The sequence below is a fragment of the Dipodomys spectabilis genome, unplaced genomic scaffold, assembly GCF_019054845.1.
Source record: "Dipodomys spectabilis isolate Male_0828 unplaced genomic scaffold, ASM1905484v1 ptg000219l, whole genome shotgun sequence".
Lineage (NCBI taxonomy): Eukaryota > Metazoa > Chordata > Mammalia > Rodentia > Heteromyidae > Dipodomys > Dipodomys spectabilis.
Window position 1 is genome coordinate 1172429 of NW_024870896.1, and position 22150 is coordinate 1194578.

At 48.0% G+C, this 22150-nt stretch overlaps 1 protein-coding gene across 1 annotated transcript in view; it reads right to left on the reverse strand.

The window, feature by feature from the left end:
* Thsd4 (thrombospondin type 1 domain containing 4) overlaps positions 1-22150 on the reverse strand; it is a 209618-nt gene that overhangs the window by 24508 nt on the left and 162960 nt on the right. The window contains exon 8 of the mRNA XM_042697388.1: positions 7449-7653. Coding sequence (XP_042553322.1) covers positions 7449-7653 — 205 coding nt within the window. The remainder of the gene's footprint in view (positions 1-7448; positions 7654-22150) is intronic.

The following is a 22150-nucleotide window of genomic DNA, read 5'->3' on the forward strand; positions in this document are numbered from 1 at the left end:
GTGAAGCTATAATTATTTCAATAAAAAAATTAGTTCAACTCTACAGAAAATGTGTGTGTGTGTGTGTAAATGAAATTGCTAGGAAACTTGCTGAACAAATTGGAGGAACATGTTTCCTTCTTGGAAAGCTTCACTGAGCTAAAAGAAAATGTCACGACCCCAAGTCATAGTCCAGGATGCCAAGCCTTTATTAAAAACCATCTGAGACCTCAGAGGTGACTGGTGAAAGGCCAGACCGATCCAAATCTATAGTTTAATAGATTCTACTAAGTTCTAGTCTATGAAGAGGAGGAAGAAGAAGGAGGAGGAGGAGGAGGAGGAGGAGGAGGAGGAGGAGGAGGAGGAGGAGGAGGAGGAGGAGGAGGAGGAGGAGGAGGAGGAGGAGGAGGAGGAGGAGGAGGAGGAGGAGGAGGAGGAGGAGAAGAAGAAGAAGAAGAAGAAGAAGAAGAAGAAGAAGAAGAAAAGTCTTGCACTAATGGCTCACATCTATAATCCTAGCTACTCAGGAGGCTGAGATCTGAGGATCACAGTTCAAAGCCAGCCCGGGTAGGGAAGTCTGTGAGACTCTTATCTTCAGTAAATCATCAGAAAACCAGAAGTGGCGCTGTGGCTCAAGTGATAGAGCACTAGCCTTGAGCTGAAGACCATACATAAGTCTCGTGTGACTGACCTTCATCCAAAATGAGGTTTTTCACTCTCTCCTCATAGCTCACTTACACAACTCTTTAAAGAGATGGGCTGTAATTGGGGTACCTCCTGGTCCCTCGGCCCCTTGGAAGGGCATCTGTATGCTGTGAAGTGGAGTTCTGGTCTTTTGGTAGCAGTGAGAAAAAATGCCAGCCAACCAGGGAATGAATGCTGGATTTCCCTTCTCTGAATCCCGATTCTCACAGTGGCCTCTGAGCCTCCAGATCTCTGTGTTCGCATTCAATGCTCACTTTGCTGTCATGATTGCTCTTCTTTAGGCGATTATTCTGGGCTTCTCTGGGAATGTTGTGGAATTATAATGCCAGGGGAGCGACTTGTAGAGTTTACTCACTCAAAAGTATTTGAGGGCATGAATGATCACTGGGTTAGCCATTTTCCCATGGTCTCCACTGGGACACGAGTGGAGTTTTCAGTGCCAGGACGAAGTTGGCACATGGTGCCATGCTATGCCTCCTTACTCCCATGGATTCCCTCTAGCTGGCCTTGGGTGGCAGAGCTACCCTGGGATATGGGGGAGAGGAAGGCCTCTCAGAAGGGGAGCTCCCGGGAACATGACACATCCACCCAGGCCGTCTCTCTGTCCTGAGATGGACCCTGTGATCCTGACCATACCCTGGGCTTTCCTTCTGCATTGTGGGTAAAGACCTACGTAGTAAAAGAGACGTTAGATAACCACACTACGCCACTCAGAACCGCCCATCCCCACACTCAGAGATCCTCGGCCCAAATCAGCCTCACACGGTCCCAACCCAGCCCAGGACCCCGAGCTCCTGCTGCTTGTTCCCTCCCTGGTGGCCATGTAAATCAACCTCTACCCGCTTCAGTCTTCACTTGCCTGTGTCAGAACCTAGAAGGATGTGGTTGAGATGTTAAGAAGCTGCCAGCTGACAGCAAAGAGACACACAGAATTAGAAGACAGGACTGGCCAAAGGAGAGTTCTGCAGTCAGCTGGGGTCCCTGAGTTTGAGTTGGGCCTAGATTGCATCTCCACGTTCTAGAACAGTAAACAGCTCCCACTACTAATGATTATGACGTGCCCTCCCAGCTCAGAAAGGGTGAAGGTCTCAGCCGAGTCCTTATTCCCAAGAATAAGGAAATGGATCTTTTTCCCCCTCCCATCTGCCCCTGCTTTATAAATCCTCATTAAAACCCTCTTAAATGTGGGGATTTCTTAAAATCTTGTTGCATGCTGATCTCCAGTTCCTGTGAGTATTTGTGGAAACAGTGGTACAGAAGAAGCCCCTTGATTCTCTATTCATGGATAGAAATGTCAAACTGAACGACTTAAAAGAAGGGAGGGAGAAAAAGAAATGGCAGGGTAGTTATTCCAAGATGTTAGCATTTTACTCTCAAAAGTAGAGTTTAAAAAAGTTACAGGGAGCTCACGGGAGGAGGGCGAGGGAGGACCTTAAGGTTATTCAGCAGGTAACTTAATAGGAGAGTTATTATTTTTAATTATGAAGGTTTTAATTTCCTCTTTTTTCCTTCATTATTTCTGCTAATAAGGCTGTCATCTGGGCTCGGACTGATTGTAAAAGTTTGGGAAAAGGTTTTATGACCTGGAACAACAGTTTTACACGTTCGCGATTTGGTTTTCAGTTTAATGAATCAAACACCATGTGGACTCTCTTTACAAATGAGGGCACGGCCAGGCGCCAGTGGCTCATGCTCATAATCCCAGCTACTCAGGAGGCTGACATCTGGAGGATGGTGGTTTGAGGCCAGTGTTGGCCTTGCATTGCTTTTTTTTTTTTTTAATTTTGGGGGGCTGGTGCTCTACCACTTGAGCCACACCTCCAGCCACATTTGTTTTGCTTGCTAATTTGGAGGTGGAGTCTCAGGGGCTTTTCTGTGGCAAGGCTGGCTTTGAATCTTGAGCCTCATATCTCAGCCTCAATGCACATCTGCTGAACAGCTTTTTATACAAGGGCAGGGACACATTGGTGGCCAGTGGGCTCTTTCCTACCTTCAATGTGACAAACAAAAGCGCCCCAAATCACGTGGGACATAAGACATGCTAACCGTATCATGAGAAAAATGTGACATGGGGGTCTGGCTGGCAGGAGCCATGGCTAGCAGTATAACACACTCTATAGCAGTTGTAGCAAAGTATTCTGGGCAACTCAGAAAGGAGCAGAGCCGTAGGACAGACCTCGGATAAGCATGAAGACAAAGCACTCCCTAAGCACATGCCACTGCAAAGCAGGTGAATTATTCAATTGATGGAGACTGGAATTTGGCTCAGTGTCAAGCAACATTTACATTCTGGTATTTATAGTATAGGTGAAGTTCTTGGATTAAATCTACCCTCTTATGGCTCTTTCTTGTCCTCCATCCCTCATTGATTGATTGATTGATTGATTGGTTGGTTGATTTTCAGGCCTAGGGTTTGAACTTGCGGGCACTCTACTGCTTGAGCAGCCTCCAGCCTTTTTTCACGTTGTTATTTTTGAGACAGGGACTCACTTTTTGTTTGGTCCAACCTGGATCGTGATCCTCTTATTTTACACTTTCCATGTAGCTGGGGTGACAGGCTTGCAAACATAATATCCAGCTTATTAGTTGAGATGGGGAATTTCCTGAAGGGGTTTTTTTTTTCCCCCTGCAGGCTGGCCTAGGACCATAATCCTTCTGGTGTCAGCCTCCTGGGTTTCTGGCGTTACTATAAGCACAAACAACTGGCACCCAATCTTCTTCTTGCATATAAATACTTCAATCATAATCTCTCTGTCCCTCTCCTTCCACTTCTCCATCCCTGAAAATTCACACTCAGTCATTTTAACCTTGGACATCACATTATTTAAACATCCCAACTTTTTCCTCCATCTAGAAAGCTGCTCGACCAATAAAGGTTACAAATTAGAGAGAAGCCATGACACTTCTTGAATTGGGCGTTATTATTCTTGTTTCACATTCATATGCTTAAAAGTAAATCCATTGCAGTTTATTTTTTAAGAATATAGAGCTTCAAAAATGACTGCCAAGCCTGTAACTCTCAGACGATGTAACACGCTGGCGGGTGGTGTGTGTCCAGAATTATCCATCTCGGCTCAGTATGTTTTTATGTTGGATTTCTTACCTTATACAATGACATTAGTGAACTGAGCTGGCCGAACAATGCCAAACTTTGATATTTTTGCTAAAATAATTTTTACAACATCTTATTAAGAGAGAAGCCAGTAAGATAAACTGCCAATCATTTAAATAATATTAGATTGAACTTTCCCCCTCAAATAACAGGACTGGAGAAGGGAAAAAAATCCTGGGGTACAAAAGGAGAATTCAGAGTTCAACAACAGATTCTGGGGTTCTAAAGTCTCTCTCCCTCACCCTCTTTTATTTTGGGTCCGGCCGGGGGCCTGAACTTTGGGCCTGGGCGCTGTCCCTCAGCTCTTCAGCTGAAGGCTAGCGCTCTACCACTTGAGCCAGAGCGCCACTTCTAGCTTTTTTTTTTTTCTTCTGGTTATGTGGTGCTGAGGAATCGAACCCAGGGCCTCATGCATGCAAGGCAAGCGCTCTACCACTGAGCCACCTTCCCAGCCCCTCCCCTCCTTTTTTTTTTTTTGCTGGTTTTGGGGCTTGAACTCTGGGGCCTGGGGACTGTCCCTGAGCTTCCTTTGCTCATGGCGAGCACTCTTCTACTTGAGTCACAGAACCACTTCTGACTTTTTTGAGTAATTTGTTGAGATAAGCGTCTCACGCAGTTTCCTGCCTGAGCTGGCTTCGAGCCACGATCCTCAGGATTTTAGCCTCCTGAGTAGCTAGGTTGACAGTTGTGAGCCACTGGCACCTGGCTAGGTCTTGATTTTTAAATTTCAATTTTCAGGCAGACTCAAGGAGTAGAGCACCGGCCTAGCCTGAGAGGCTCTGCGCTCAAACTCTAGTACTGCCAAAGAATTTAAAAAATAATAAAAGAAGAAGAACACTATAGATATTTTTAAAACACACCTAACAGTGCCTCCAAACTAGTGTAAGTACTGGGTGGGGAGTGCTCTCCACTCCTGGAGTCTCCTTCCTTAGGAACCTGCTCTCCTGTCTCCATGCAGGCTCTTCTTCTGTGTGGCACCTGATTTCTAGAGCCTTCCTCAGCCAACTCCTCGCATACATGTCTTCTCGCTCTGCCTCCCTGCATCTCTTTACGGGGTAAGGGGACAGTTTTATCCCACGGAGTACTGACATCTTTAAACTGTTTACAGACCCCTGCCTGCCAGAGGGAATTCAGTGAGACAAAAAAGCTAACTCCAGGCAGTGTCTGAACACCACTGGGCTCACACAATGCCCGGAAGGCCACTTTTCCCCATGGGAGGCAGGCAGCACATGGATCTGTGAGTTCCTAAAAATATAAAAGGAAGGCGGAAACATGCGGACTATCTTTTGCTATGAAAAATAACACGCAAACCCCTCACGTGGAAAACTCGGCTTTCTGCCACCTTGGTGGGTTCCCAGATTTGCCAGGACAAAGATAACCATTTCCTGCTTTAGTTGGCTTTGTCTGCCGTCCCTTCCTGCCCTGGCCAATAAAGCCAAGTGCAGTTAGTGTGGGTGGTGTCTGCTCAGGTGGGAGGGAAGAGCTGTAGAGTGTGGAGGTCGTGGCTGCCCTGGTCTTCTAGTCCTGGTAGCCAAAGAGGCAAAATACGTGGTCTTTCACTGTAGCCATTGGCTGCTGCATAGCCAATGGCAGAGCAGGGAACTTGGACACCTCCCTCTTCAGGGTAGCATCTTTGGAACTAGATTGCCTGCTTCCCAGCCCCATCTTACAGCTACAGAACAGGCTCAGAGAGGTGATGGAAGTTGCCATGGTTACTCAGCAGGAAGGAGGAGGCAGGAGACCCCAAGGATAGCCAGTCTTCAAGGATTTTTAGGTAAAGAAAACATTAAGATCATTGCCTAGAGCCAGACTCACACTTGTAATCCTAGCTACTCAAGATGCTGGGATCTGAGAATCAAGATTCAGAGCCAGCCTGGGAAATGAAAATCCAAGGGACTCTTGTTTCCAGCTAACCAGCAGAAAGGAAGTGGAGAAACAGCCCAAGCGGTAGAGCATCAGCCGTGAGCAGAAAAAGCCAAGTCAGAGTGTGAGGCTTTAGTTCAGGGTCCAGCCCAGAATCACACACACATGCATGCACACGTGCACACCCACCCACACCGAGACAAAACTTTGCCTGGCATATAGTGGGTGCTAACAAATAAAAGTGGATATTGTTCTTCAAAGGCTTTAAGAAATGGCTCCCCTGGGTCATTTCTTTAACTGATTTGTACACAAACGTAAGTCAAACATTGGCCAAAATTTCATTTTTTAATGACTGCTTTTCATGAATGGAATGCAAAGAGCCTGAAAATCCAGAAGAAGAAAGATCAACAAAGATCTCCCTTTGCAGGAAGATGAGTTAAAGGCAGCCTTCCAGGAAGAGAAGAGGGGAAGAGTGCGGTCAAGAATCCAATGTATACTGTACAAAATTAAGAAGAGTGAGGGAAGAGGCAGGTTGGGGAGGGATGGGTGGGCATGTTGAAAGGGGTGGCGATCAAGCTAGATTGTATATGGTATTCATAAACTGCTTAGTGAAAGGGCAACTCTTTTGGACAACTAGTTAAAGATGAAAGGGAAAGGACATCCAATATTGATGAATATGTGCTTGAAGTAACTGTGGAAGGTTCTAGAAGGTTCTAGAGTGCTTGCCATTAACGTGAAAATTCTAGAGCGCTTCATTGCTGTTTAGGTGAAGGTTCTAGAGTGTTTGAATGCGATGCATGGGAGTGTTCTATGCCACTAATGTGGAGGTTCTAGAGCATGTGGCTACCATAAATGCAAAGGCTATAATACCAGGCAGATGAAATGGACAGGGGGAAGAATGGCTTCTGCTCTAGACTTCCAGGGACGATGCGAGGGGACTACGCATGTCACCAATGCCTTGCTCCCCCCCACTCCAATAGAACCAAGACTTGCTGACCTCCTGGCTCTCCGCAGAGCCCCTCTCTGCTGAGCCACACCTGGGCTGTCATGCTCGGATTTCATAACCAAGTTATTGTTAGGAACAGCAGTGGCTGGTTTACATGTACAGCTCTTAAGCATTTAGCTGTAAGAAGGATTTTTGTTTTGGTCTGTCGTAGAGCTTGAACTCAGGCTGGGCACTGTCTCTAAGCTCTTTTTGCTCAAGGCTAGCACTCTACCATTTTGAGCCACAGTGCCCCTTCTCATTTTCTGGTGGTTCATTGGCGATAAAGAGTCTTCATAGCTTTTCTCGCCCAGGTTGGCTTTGAGCCACAATCCTCAGATCTCAGCCTCCTGAGTAGCTAGGATGTCAGGTATGAGCTACTGGCGCCTGGAAATTATTATTATTATTTGGTTGGTTGTGGAGCTTGAACTCTGGGCCTGGGCACTATCCTTCAGCTCTTCAGCTCAAGGCGAGTGCACTACCACTTGAGCCACAGCGTCACTTCCAGTTTTCTGAGTGGTTTATTGGAGATAACAGTCTCAGAGACTTTCCTGCCTGGGCTGGCTTTGAATTGCAATCCTCAGATCTGAACCTCCTGAGTAGCTAGGATTACAGGTGTGAGCCACTGACGCTGGCTAATTATTATTATTATTTTTAACTTGCTTCAAGTTTAAATCAAAGGTCAGGCAGGCCAGGAAGTATGAAGGTACCCCGGTGACATACATATCTTAGTCCCTCTGCACAACCCTGGAAGATTCCATCACTGGCAGTGACGGACACTTTCCCCAGGAAGATGGCCTCACTTACCCAGGTAGTTGTTACTCTTGTGCATCTCCGTGACATTGATTTTTGTGGCTCCCTGGGGAATCTCGACCACGCGGTGGTAGCCCAGGCTGGTGAGGGCGTGGTTAAATACACCGGAGACCACCTGGCAGCCTGTATTGTCACCCCCGCAGACACCGCACTTGTCCATGACTTTGTGAGAGCCCAGGTAGTCATCACAGCCGACGCTCTGTAGAGGGACAGAAAAGGCGCTTGTGGCACAGATCGGGGACCGAAAGGGCATTTGTGGCACACAGATTGGGAGCACTGGGAGAGGAGTGAGTAGGGATGATTGCAGATCTCTGGCGACATATCTGGTTTGCAAAGGTGGGGAAGGGGAGTTTTGCAAATGCCCATTGGATTCTGGGAAGTCCATTGGATGCTGGGAAGGAGGGAGGGGATGCTCCCGTGCTGGCTGGGAAATTTCTCATGAAGAATCTCTTTGGCACCATGAAAAGCAGCAGGCCTTCATTTGAGATTGCCGCCCCCCGCCCCCCCCAACAGCCCCATTACCATGTTCTGTTCCGAAACCACACACAACACATAGTGCACAGTGAAGCGGCCCTCAGAGCCGGAGCCCGTGTCTTAGAAAATCAAATCCAGTGGGCTGAGATTTGGATCTGTCCTGGCACTAAGGCTTTTGCCTAGTTGCCACCAAGCACCCAGTGGAAGCAAAAGGCCCACAACAGGATGGTAAGCGTCTAAACAATGGAAGGGGGCCTGGTGGGTCAGGCTCATTTGAGGGGCCTACAGTGTTGTCTGGATGAGGAAATACCAGGATTACAGGATTTTCCACTGGGTGGTGGCAATAAGGAAAGATGCGTGAACTCAGATGATATTCTACAAGTTGAGACGTGCACTCACAGATTCACAGACTGGTCTGGAATTTCAGACCACATCTTGGGCCACGTGGCAAGCAGATCCCAGACCCAGGCCACCATGGATCTGTCCATATGGGGCCTTTGGTCAAACCTGTAGGCGGGACTCGTGTTTGATTGGCATCTCTCTGCAGCCACGGCACTTCTGCGATATTGCTTCCATATTTGCAACCCAAGCCCGCCAGGCACAAATGGCCTCTGGCTGTCAGAGAACAGCATCTCAATGCGTCCATCTCCATCCAGTCAGCCTTTCCACATGCCTTGCTGGCTACGTATTGCTCCTCCCACATGTATGTCTAGCCTCTGCCCCTCCATTCCAGGCACATTTTCTTTTTAAAGCAGGAAAGAAAGGCAAATGTCTTCTAGGCACGAGTTCCACATGCCTCTGCCCTGAGTTCTCCATGGCTTTGAACCAAGCAGGGCATCTGCAAGCCTAAGCCCCCACAGCCAGGTTCTAACTGATTTCAGAAGATGCCTGTGGATGTGGGTGTCTCTGATGAGGAAGATGGACAGAAAAGCCAGCCTTATTGTCCATCTTCCTCCTCCCCACCCCCCTCCTGTTAAGATGCTCTATCCCCACCTTCTGTCCAACCTCTAGTCTAATCCTGTTAACCATGTACAACTGGTCCCACACTGAACTCATTCTGTTTAAGAGGAAAAAAATAAAAGAAGACATGCACCGAGCCACGTGGTTTTTCATTCTGGGGCTGAAACGCTGGGCCTCACACATGCTAGACCAGCGATCTGCGACTTGAGCTCTGCCCTAGCCCTTGTGTTGGATTTCATTGTGAGATTAGGGTGTCTCAATAACCTTGCCCAGGCGGGCCTCAACCTCTCATCCTCCTCCTCTGTCTCCTGTGTAGATGAGATTACAGTATGCAATACCACGCTTGGCTCATTTAATTATTTTTTTCTTGAAGGGAAGCAGTGCTGGGGTTTGAACTTGTGGCCTTGCACTTGCTAAGCAGGTACTCTACCACTTCAGCCATGTTCCTAGTTCTTCCCTCTTTCCCTTCCTTCCGCTACTACCATAGCCTAAACTCAAGGCCTCACAATTGTTCAGCTTGCTTGTGCAGAGCTAACCCTCCACCACTTGGGTCATGCCTCCAGCCCAGCTTTTTGCTAGTTAATGAAGATGGATCTCCTTAACTTTTCTGCCTGGGTTTTGAATCTCGAGCCTTTGACCTCAGCCTCCTGAGCAGTGAGGATGACCACAGTGAGCCGTGAGCCACCCATGCCTGGCTTCCGTGTTACTCTCTTTAAAGCAGTTGCGGTCTCTCTGCAAACACCCTGCCTTTGGACAAGCACCGCCCATGGAACTTTGTGGGAACCATTTGGGATGACAGAGAGAGTGGGGAGCCAGGCAGCATGGCTGCAGTTCTGGCTCAGTTTCTGGCTTACTGTGCACGGCTGGACGGCTCCCTGAAAATAGTTCATGACCCTCCAGCACGCAGTGTTCTCAATTCTCAGCAAATGGGACCCGAGGGGCGACTTCACAGTGGTGTCCTGTTTCCAGATGCCATCTGTGGGCACAGACGGGGCACTGGCACCCCCTCCCCCAATACTTGAGTTCTTGTAAGTTCTGGAATTTAGGCATATCAATACACCGTACTAAGCCTCCCTTTATTTTTGACTTCATCTTACACTTTAACCTTGAGGTCCTCTGTGGCTGAGTGGTGCATGTCCACCTCTTCTGATCGTGGGAGAATCAAGTAAGTGAACTTGGGAGCAGCTTAGTGGCTGGCTGCCACAGGGTGACTTCTCTGGAAAATGCTGGCTCTTAGCGGCTGGTCTTCATAGATCTGATTCTGTCTGGCACATGTTTTTGGGAATGTGTGTGTGCCAGGTACAGGGGCTTGAACTCAGAGCCTGGGCACTGTCCTCTAGCTTTTTCTCTCAAGGCTGGTGCTCTACCACTTAAGACATACCTCCACTTGTACTTGTTTGTGGTTAACTGGAGATCAGTATCTCATAGGACTTTTTCTGCCTGGGCTGGCTTTGAACCACGATCCTCAGCCTCCTTGAATAGCTAGGAGGACAGGTGTGAGCCACCGGCACTGACATGTAACTGTACCAACATGTAACTACACAGGCCACCCTGATTTCTATGATGTTTTCTACTCTTTCTCAATCAGAAACATCCTCTTCTCCTGGACAAACTCAGAGAAGTTTGGAGAGAGCCAAAGGCCTATGAAAGTGTCTGCTCATGTGGCTTCTCTGTTCTTACAGTGCCCAGACCGTGCAGTTCACAAGACCTACTTCTTGCTGTGCTTGGATAATAATCAGAGATCCTTAGTAGTTTCCCAGTGACTTTCTTCCTTCTTTCCTCTCTCCTTCCTTTCTTTTTTCCTTCCTCTCTCCCTCTTTCTTTCATTTCTCTTCCCTACCCTCCCTCTCTCTTTTCTTCCCTCCCTCCTTCCTTCCCTCCCTCCCTTCCTATCTTTCTTTTTCTTTCTTCCTTAATCTGTCTTAGAACATTTTACATGTTACCAGCCATCACAGGAGCAATCGTTCCTGAATTACCTCCACTTGTGTGCCAAAATGAACCCACGTGAAATGTCCTGAGGGAAATGAGCAACTGGATGGCATATCTGGTGGTGAAGTTCACGGGGAGGAGGCCTCTGTCCGTCAAGGCAGGGGAGGCTGGCTGGTGCCAGGAGTTCGGATGGTGGTGGGTACAAGGCCTAATGGGAAGCAGATGTTTTGTCCTGGGCTGGACGGCCCCAGCAGGTATAATGATCATACTGTTACAGCAGCCAATTTACTTCTACTCATGCTGAGCAATCTCACGTGGAGGCCCAAACTTTCCCTGATGGCAGTTTTGTTGAAAGCACTCCTTGCCCATGATAGATCTCCTTGTCGTGTTACAGTTAGGAATATAGATCAAAACCATCCTTCTAGATCAAAACCATCCTTCTTGGAAAGCCATTTAGCAAATACATGCTGCTTGGAGGACCAGATTCTTCTAGGAATTCACATGAAGGAAAAGATAAGAACACAGGCCCACCGTGTGCTAGGAGGGAGCTTGTTCTCAAGACCCTAATTGCTAATGAAACTTTGGAAGCCAGGCTCTGGTGGCTCACACCTAGCATCCTAGCTACTCAGGAGGCTGAGATCTGAGGATCACGGTTTGAAGTCAGCCTGGGCAGGAAAGTCTGTGAGATGCTTATCTCTAACTAGGCACATGCGCACGCACGCACACACGTGCACACACACGTGCACACACACACACACACACACACACAGTGGAGCTGTGGTTCAAGGTGGTAGAATACTACCACCTGTCTCTGTAGCAAAAGGAGCTAAGGGACAGTGCCCACAGACCCAGAGTTCAAGCTTCAGGACTGGCCATAAATAAATAAATAAATAGGGATCAGCCTAAACCTTCAACACAAGGAGATGGTTAAATAATACACAGCAGTTATCTGGGAAATGCTGGATGGATCTTTCCCTCCAGTGGTGGTTGCGTTGAAGTCTAACACCTGAGCTTGCACAAGTGACCCCTTGGTGTTGTTCAGTAAGTGTTCCGGGGTCTCAACCCTGTGCAACCTGGTATTAGGCGCAGCGGGTGTGAAGGGGAAACAGACAAGGTTCCTGCTTTGGGGCTAAGCCAGGTGTCCACAAACCACATCATTCAGGCCGAAGCTGGCTGGTCTGCCACCTGTGTCTGTAAAAACGGACTTAACTGGCACATGGACTGGCGATCATCTGTTTGTATATTATCTCTGGCTACTTTGGACGACACCAGCGGGGCTGACCAGCTCCGCATGGACAATGGGGTCCACAAAGCAGGAAATATTTATGATCTGGTTCCTTTACCAAAAAAAAAATGTTGCCAAACCTTGTCTAAATTAAAGACAGAAACAACGAAACCACGCTGCTATAGTTGCAAATGTGGCGTGGACACAGAATTCCATGCGGCCAAGACAGAGGCTTGGGGAGGTGTACCTCAGTTTACCCTGCGTCATCCTCGCCTCCTTTGCTCTGTCCCACGTTGACTATTAGAACACAGAGATCAGCGTCCAGCACAGCATGCTACAATTGGTTTTTTTGATCTTTGGAGCAGGAGAAGCATGCGTGCAGGACTCAACTTGCTAAAGTGAGAGGAAGACTACATTCTGGCTGAAGGAATGCCTAGAAAGGGACCTCACTCCCCACTTTCCACCTTCTCTTCTTCCTCCTAGCTGGCTCTGTGAATACTTTCTCCTGGAGGTGGTCCTGTGCATTGTGGAAGGCAGCTATGCTAACCACTATACCACCAATGCCTGTCCAAGGTCCTGTGCATTGTGGGATGGGGCAGTTACCTTGGCAACCTCCTCTTGCCCCCAAGGGGCTAAACAAGGAAGTCCCAGGCTTTACTAAACATTGCCTTTGGGTGCAGTCCCCACTCTGGCCTCGGGACAATTGAGGGGTGCATGATAGAAAGCTTGAAGACAATGCTACAGAAGTGCAAAAGCTGTCTCTGTAGACCTCAGAGAAAGCAAATGGGCAAATAAAACGTAATGATCTAATTGCAAATGGCTCCTGGGCTGGAGGCATGGCTCAAGTAGAATGCCCACTGTGAGCAAGAAAGCTGAGTTCAAGTCCTGGTACTGGCCAAATCAACCTGATCCAGTCCTATCCAAACCACAAGCAAACAAAGTAAGAAATAGTTCCTTGGAACTGCCAGCAAGTTCGTGTTTTCTGAGATGGCCTCTGGTTGGCTTTGGCATTGAGTGGTGCAATTCTTGGTATACAGTAGGCACTTTGATTTGCTGAACAGAATCTCTGCAGCTTGAGGAATCAAGAGGTCGTGGTGAAACCGAGTTGGGTTTGGAACTGCATCATTACAGGCTTTGGGAGAACAGAGCTAAAACCTTGATGTGTCAAGTCCTGCCATGCTTCAGGTGCGGAAGTTTGCTTCATGGAGACACAATTAAACTGGAACCAGAAACCAACAGGGAGAAACAACAATAACAACACCCAAATCCAAACTGTCATTCATTTAACAAGAAGACAGGACCCAGGGAGAAATGTTGGCTTTCTTAATGAAGAGAGTCTGCAGAATAGAAGGTGGCTTTTACTCACATTCCAGGCCTCACCCCAACCCTAGGGACCTTCCCAGGGACCCAATGGGGGCATGGGGCTTGCCCACCTGCAGACGAATTTGGGCAGGAATCAGCTGTGGAAACATCTGTGAATCTGAGGAGTTCTGACTAGCCAATGTTTCATTTCTAAGAGAATTATTGCCTTCTTTTTCCCCCTGCATTAAAAATTAATGTACTTTATTGTTATTATAGAAGTGATCAGAGGAATTACAATCACATGAGTCAGGTAATGAGTACATTTCCTTTTGTACAGTGTCTTCTGTTCCCTTTTTCTCTCCCAGTCTTGCCCTGGCTCCCCGTCTCCACCCAGAGTTATATAGTTCATTTTCGTCAGTGTCCTGTGAGCTCTGCTGCTGCACTTCCCCCACACTTTTCCCCTTGAGTTCTGTGCCCTTCCCTGACCCTCCCAAAGATATACACGTGAATATACCATACATAAGGGAAAGAAGACAGAAACGGCAAAAAATAAAAACAAAAACGTATTTTATTATTTTATATAAATATGAAGATGCATTTAAACCTTGTGCCTTTGTGATTCTCTCCTAAGGTATCATCTCTTGGTCTCACTGTGTGCATCTGGAATCCTGTATAATTTATCATATCCCAGGGTGTTTTAGATCTAACTTCCTCATATCAGAGAGAAATGCGGTTTGTCTCTCTGAGCCTGGCTTACCTCACTTAACATGGTTGGTTCTAGTTCCATCCATTTCCCTGCAAATGATATTATTCAATTCTTCCCAATGGCTGTGTAAAATCCCATTGTGTATAGGTGCCACATTTTTTGGAATTACTCTATTGTGAGGCATCTGGGCTGTTTCCATATCTTGGCTATTGTGAGTAGTGTATACTGCCTTCTTCTTGCCAGTCATCTTTCCCTGGAAAATAGGGGCACCCTGAACCCCAAAATTCCATCATCTGATCTCCTGAAGGATGGGAAGGGGCAGGGGAGAGAGCCACACTTTGACTTGGTTTGATGGTAACTATTCCACGATAAACAGTTGGAATCCGTGTTTTTGTTTTTGTTTTTTTTTGGGTCGGATTGTGGGGCCTGAACTCTGGGCCTGGGCGCTGTCCCTCAGCTCTTCAGCTCAAGGCTAGCACTCTACCACTTGAGCCACAGCGCCACTTCTGGCTTTTTTCTTTTTGCTTATGTGGTGCTGAGGAATCGAACTCAGGGCTTCAGGCACGCAAGGCAAGCGCTCTACCACTGAGCCACCTTCCCAGCCCCGGAATCCGTATTTTTGTACAGTAGTAGAGACTTCGGAATTCTTCTGGTTTTTCAAAAAGTGTGTTTTATTTAAAAAATACTTTCACGGGCTGGGAAGGTGGCTCAGTGGTAGAGCGCTTGCCTTGCATGCATGAGGCCCTGGGTTCGATTCCCCAGCACCACATAAGCAAAAAGAAAAAGAAATGAAAATCTACATATATTTATGGGGCTGGGAAGGTGGCTCAGTGGTAGAGCGCTTGCCTTGTATGCCAGAGGCCCTGGGTTCGATTCCTCAGCACGACATAAGTAAAAAAAGAAAAAAGCCGGAAGTGTTGCTGTGGCTCAAGTGGTAGAGCGCTAGCCTTGAGCTGAAGAGTTGAGGGACAGCGCCCAGGCCCAGAGTTCAGGCCCCACGACCGGACTCAAAAAACAACAACAAAACTTTCAAAATGATCTTAAGTACAAAGAAGCTTCAAGTCTCTATAGACTTTTAAAAATCTAAGCCTGGGTCTGGCGTGGTTGCACATGTCTATAATCCCAGGTACTCAGGAAGTGGAAACTCGGCTCAAAGCCAGCCTGGGCAAAGAGTTAGCATGACACCCCCATCCCAATAAACTGGGCGCGGTGCCTCAATTGCCAGCAAGACGTGAGGCATAGGACTATCCTACGAGGTTGGCCCTGGTGGAAAAAAACATGGGAGTCTGTTTAAGAAAAGCAACACCGCTCCCGGGGGGAGGGTCCCTCTCCCTGAAGATCGCTAACACCTGTGGGGGCCCAGGCCAGCCACCCGTCTTCCTTCTGTACCCACAATGGACCAGGGCAGTCCAATTGGTCTTGTGAACACAGTATCGCTATGCTCTTGCCTGTGTTCCAACCCTAGCCCTCTGCCCCCGGCCCCTGCGCTGTGCCCTTGTGCCAGCCCCACTGCAGTGACCACGAGCTCCATGGCCGCCTCTCTGCCATCTCCAGTTGCCTGCCTGTGCCTGTCCGCTTGCGTCTGAGACCGTATTTCAGCCGCCACGCATATCCCCTCAAATGCCCTTCTCCCGTCGTACAACCATCCAGCCACATCTAAAAAGCACATCTAAAAAGTCACTTATTTACCTAAGCTTTTAAGCATTTTCTTGAACATTCTGGAACATTCTGGAAACATGGCCTGAACATTCTGCCCACAACCATTTTTTTTTTTTTTTAAGGTTGGGGGATACCATTTCCTAAGAACACTGTAGTAAGGATGTCATGTCTTAATAGCTGAACAGGACCCTGCGTGTCAGTGTACAGCTTGAATGTCAATGTCCACACCTTTCAATGCTCAACCACCATCTCCTGTCCCTAAACCAGCTGTTTGGCTGACTCGTGTCTATGGGTTTACAGGTGCCATCTCGTGGACACACACACACACACACACACACACACACACACACACCATGTGGTGTGTTGTTGGGAGGGTACAGGCCCAAGTCTCTGTCATTGCCTTCCGCTCCTGGGACTTGCCCCAAATTCACCCAAGCCCTCAAGCTGGGCTAAGCCCCTCAGTGGGGTCAAGGGTGAGCTTGTCAGTTATTTTGTGGCGTCACCCCCTCTGCTTGCTACATGGAGGTGTAGAAGGGGATTTGTCACACAACTCTCCAATCTGGGCTCTCTGGGCGGATGAGCATGTTCTAGGAGACATGTGGGTTCTCGCATGCGTTTCCTGAGAGTAGTTTAAAACGACTCCTTCCTTCTCTGACCCTTCCCGGAAGCAGGAAGCTCGCCTGGCCTGGGGACCTTTGACCTGTCAGGTTGCTTCCTGCTTCCTGTCTCCTGTGCTTGCTCTGTTTCTCGAGCTGCATTCCGGCTGGTCCATGCCAACCCCTCTCCCCGCGGTCAACATGCAGGCAGGCCATGCTTTGGTGCCCATGGAAAAGAAGAAATGCTGCTGGAAGGCTTTTCCTGGTGGATTTCTAGCAGGAGGGTGTGGCTGGCTTCCTGGGAGCTGCCCTATGGGTGGCAGGAAGGCCTAGAAGCGACCCCTGGTGTCACAGAAGGCGGGCTAGGTTCTAGGGGAGAGGTGACCTCCCCAAGGTGCCAGGGAGGATCTCCTGCCCCGAGACCCCTGCTTCTCCTCTCCTCTCCTCTCTCTCTTCTTATGGCCCTGTACCCATGCAAGGCTTTCTCTACCAGAAGAATAAGACAGAGCAAGGCTGTCATTGTGGAAATATTTGGATGAGCCGCTGGGCTGGAGGATGGGTGGTCTCAGGGCGAGCAGAAAGCGAAAAACGACACAGGGTGTATTTGTGTGAGAATCAGCAAGGGAGGAGTTCTAGAAGGGTCCGCTGGGTGAGGGAGCGGTGTTGGATTATAGTCATGGATTAATCACACATCAGAGGGAGCCGTGCTGTGGCACCCCTGCGGGTCACAGTCTTATGGGAAATAGATACAAGTAGAGATTCCAGCACCCCATCTTCCAGAAGTGCAGAGAAGGTCCTAGGTCAGAACTTGCCCGGAAGTGGTGACAGAGTGCAGGAAGTAATAATGATGGGGTGCAGGAAGGAAAGTGGTGTTGGGGTGGAGGAAGGGGAAGTAAGGATGCAGGAAGGGAAGTGATGGAGGGGAACACTTAGAACTCAGGGAAGATCACGAGGCTCCCTGGAGACCCGGCCCGCAAGCTCACTCTCTAAGGCTGGAATGATTCAGACATTAAATAATGGCAATTTCTTCTGACTCTTCTAACCAGACAGGATTCCAGCACAAACACTGATTTCACTAAGACATGAAGACACCGCGTTTCACGCAGAATTTGGCAGCAGCGTGTAAACACCAAGGCTCCTCACCCAGCATTTGAAGGACAGGGAAGAGCCCGGTTATCTGTCAAACCGTCTTCCAGAACCACAATGCAGGTGGCAGCCAGATGAAGAACGTTCAGGCTGGCAGACAAATAAGTCTCCTCTTGGCACGTGAAACGGAAAGGCAAGGTAATGGCTGAACGCCACACGTGGCTTCTAAGAGACCACCTGACAGCGGGGCTGTGTTGTAAATATTTAGGACTTGCAAACCAGCTAGGGACACATCTATCCTTCGCTTTCTTTGTGGAAACTTTGAAATTCTTCATTTTCATCAGCCTCATTCCCCTCCCCCTCCCCCCCCACCATGGGGGAGGATCATGCATGGTTTCAGGTATAATCCATCCTATACGGCTGTAAAGCTCATCTTCAGGTTCCTCATGTTAGTAATCAATAAGACAAGCTGAGTAGTTCTTCCAGGTTATTATGTATATGTTATAGCCCCTGATTCTGGGTGGGAAGGAGAAACTGGGAGGGGGGGGAGACAGCTTGCCTCTTTGGAATAAGATTTAGCCCAAGCATAGGTCAACGAGTAGATGGAGAAGTTTGGGACATGCTCCAGCATCCTTGGGTTTTTGATGATAAAGTCGCTTCCTTCAGAGGATAACGCATATTAATCGCGAATTATAGATTCTGAATTTACCGGGTTGGTTTCACGATGCCAATCGACACTTATGCTTGCAAATTAAAAGCATTTGACAGCGGGGACTATGCCACTCAGGAGGCTGAGATCAGAGGATTGAGGTTCAAAACCAGGGGGGCCAGAAAAGTCTGGGAGACTCCAATTAACCAGCAAAAAGGGTGTGGTTCAAGTAGTAGAACATAATACTTGAGTGAAAAAGGTCCTGAGTTTGAGCCTTAGTATCAGCATACACACATATATACACAGAAACACAGATACAGACATAGACATGCATGCACGCACACATACATACACACACACAGAGCACCTGACACATGGAAAGAACTTAGTCATATTCTGTTTTATAGAAAGCCTAGTGAACCACAACATACAGAGCAATTTCAAAGAGGACACCCCGTTGACCCCCATTGCTAGCTTGGACAACAGCTGCCTTGATATGCTGTTTAGCCAAAGAATGGCCTGCATGTGATTTAAAGAATGGAGAATGGAGACAAACATGAAGTTAAAAGAAGCATACCCTAGTTAAAACTGGCGGCTCATACCTGTAATCCTAGCTACTCAGGAGGCTGAGATCTGAGGATCATGGTTCAAAGCCAACCCCTGGGTTAGGAGGGTTAGGAAAGTTCTTTAACTCAAACATTAAAAAAAAAAAAAACAAAAACTGGAAGTGGAGCAGTGGCTCAAATGGTGGAGTGCTAGCTTTGAGCATAAAAGCTCAGAGACAGCACTCAGGCCCCGATTTCAAGCTCCAGGACTCAGAAAAAAAAAAAAGAAAGAAAGAAAAAGAAAAAAAAAGTAAAAGAGGGGTTAGAACCAGTCAAAAAGCTGCAGATTTCAGTTTTGATCACTGATGGTAAGGAAGGTTATTCTGTTGTGCAGAAGGGTGCTCATGATGATCTAGAGGGAAAATATTTATTTTTTTATTTTTATTTTTTGTCAGTCATGGGGCTTGAACTCTGGGCCTGAACGCTGTCCCTCAGCTCTTCAGCTCAAGGCTGGCGCTCTACCACTTTGAGCCACAGCACCACTTCCGGGTGTCTGGTGGTTCACCGAAGTTAAGAGTCTCCTGGGGGATTTTCCTGCCTGGGCTGGCTTTGAACCATGATCTTCAGATCTCATCCTCCTGAGTAGCTAGGTTGATAGGTATGGACCACTGGTGCCTGGCTTGGCTTGGCCTGGCTCAAGTCAATGGGAGAATTAACCACTAGAAGCAAGGAATGAGGACTAGCAGATCTGGCAGTGAGTCCCAACTATGCAAAGCCCTCAAATGAAGATCTTATGCTTTGTTTATTAATAATCTAATAGCACATGTTCAAAATACTTCAACTATAACATCACCATCTGCCTAGTAACAGTGACATCTCTCATGCCCAGACTGCATTTCCTTCTAGAACTTGCTATGGCGCCAACTGGCCTTCTACCCCATTTACAGAATATGTTGTTTGAAGAGGAATGGAGAAATGAGAGCCTGGATGCCCTCCCCTCCCCCCAGTACCCTTGGAATGTCATGGTTTAGACATTTTGGTTCTGCATTGCAAATGGGGCATTTTAATAAGAAAAATGACATTCTGTGAACTGAAGTGGAGATGAACGAGGGAGTGGGTTGGTGGGGGCACAGAATACACTATACCTGGCTTTGGCTGACTACTTCTAATCCCTGCCACCCTAGCTATCCAGGAGCTGAGATCTGAGGGTCACGGTTCAAAGCCAGTTTGGGCAGAAAATTGCATGAGACTTTTCAATTAACAAGCAAAACAAACAAACACCCCACAAGAAACCACAAGTGGAGATGTAGCTCAAGTTGGAGAGTGAGTGAAAAATCCAGGTGAGAACATGAACTCAGGGAGTTCAAGCCCTGTATGGGCACCAAAAAGAAACCAACTAACCAACAAAACCCTCAGTACCCACCTCCCAGGTGTCAGCCATGTAAGATGAGTCATAAAACACACACATTTAAGGTGTGTGTGTGTCCACAGGAGGTACCTTAGCATTAAGATGGTAAGCCTTTTTTTTTTCAGTATCATCTCCAGCATCACACTCTGCCTTAAAAAAAAAAATCGTGCTTCTAGCTGGGGGCTGGTGGCTCATGCCTGTCATCCTAGCTACTCAGGAGGCTGAGATCTGAGGATCATGGTTCAAAGCCAGCCCGGACAGGAAAGTCCATGAGACTCTTATCTCCAATAAACCACTAGAAAACCGGAAGTGCCTCTGTGGCTCAAGTGGTAGAGCGCTCATCTTGAGCACTTGAAGAGCACAGGGACAGCACCCAAGCCCAGAGTTCAAGCCCCACGACCACCACCACCACCAACAAAAAAAGCTGGAAGTGGCACTGTGCTAGCCTTGAGCACAAAGAAGCTCAGGGACAGCAAAAGTACCATGACCAGCAAAAATAAATAAATAAATAAATAAATTAAAAAATCACGGATCTGGGAAGAATTGGTACTTGATTTCTTTGCTACCTGGCAATCTTTGTATAGTATGTTTTTTGATTTGCTGTTAATTAAAGCATGTGAAATCTGGTCACGTTTTCCAATGGACCCGGGATGGGAAAGAGGAGAAAAAAAAACCCACCCAATTTTATTTTGCCTTTCTAGCAGAGCAGAGCTGTAAATTGATTCCTGTTTTTTATTTTTTATTTTTTTCCTTTCACAGAGAACCAGTGTGCTATCTTCAAAACCATGGTCTCACATGATTACTTTTCCTAGGTGGCTTTTCATTTTCTAGAGTGCCTCAAATAAAGTGTGTGTGTGTGTGTGTGTGTGTGTGTGTGTGTGTTTTCCCATCCAATCAGTCTCCCAGTTGGCAGCAAATGTTGATGGTTTTCATGAAAGGCTCCTTTTGTCCCTTTTTCTTTTTGTGTGTGTGTGTGTTTGAGAAGCTTTTCATCTGACGCTTGAAGGTCAAGGTAAGTGCCACAGGGACTCAAAGGTCTCTTGGCTTTTCTCCCATGTCCAAATTATCTCCTGGACAAATGAACTTCGATATTCCCTGCTGTCAATTACGGCGAGTGACGGCTCTGAGGGCTTCAAGCCTGGCCTTCATTAGTGGATGCAGCACAAATGTGACCAAAGCGTATTTGCGGAGAAGGGGCTTTGGAAGGCATCGAATGTTGTGAACACAAGGCCATCTTAATGGGCCGGGGGGCTTTGTGCACGGACAATGGGGAGCAACAGCAGCTGAGCTCAGAGCCATTAGGGCAGTTCATCTGTACCACGGCCAAAAGCTTCTTGATAAGGAAAGAGAGGTGACCATGGGCACCACGCCACTGCCCAATGACAGAGGGACCCCAGCTGGGTGTCTGCACGGCACCCCAGGAGGGCTTCCCCCCCCCCCCCCGAACTTGCTCTACCCTGACATGGAGCTGCCCCCTCTCCCCTGGATTTCTGCTTCTGCTGCCCCTTAGGGAAGTTAGTCCTGAGGTCATTGTGCCTCTTCCGTCACGTGGGGATTGGAGGTTGTCACCTGTCCTGCTGGGGCCAGAGGGTCAGGCCTGCTGCCTCTGGGCAGGGTGTGCCCGGTGAATCAAAGTTCACAGACCCAACCCAGCACAGGTCTGAAATAGGGGCACAGAGGTGGACAACTCACAGATGAAGCCCCAGTCTCAGAGATGACCAACAGGCACACAGTGTGCGCTCAGCAGAGCGCGGTCAGCCTACAGCGCTGCTCCACCGCTGCCAGCTGCGCTGCCCAGAACCCTCACTCCATCCTTCTGACCCCTCCTTCAACCCAGACTCTGGGTCAGTCAAGACAATGCCCCTCAAAGGTCCACTGAGGTGCCTAGGAGGGAATGGAGGAGAGCTCAGGAGGGGTGCAGGAGATGGGGCAGGGCTTGGGAGGGATGCAGGAGATGGAGCAGGGTAGGATCCTGTTAAAATGACTGCCTCACACAAAGTCTACCATGTAGGGGGTTTGTAGCAAGCACGGGTTCACAGGGGACCTGAAAGCATCCTGATTTTTCACCCCCTTGCTCCTCAAATGAGCCCCCGTCCCCAGCCAGTCCCTCTGGAGAAAGTTCCACACCAAAGCGGCTGATGTGGTCTTCTGATTGGT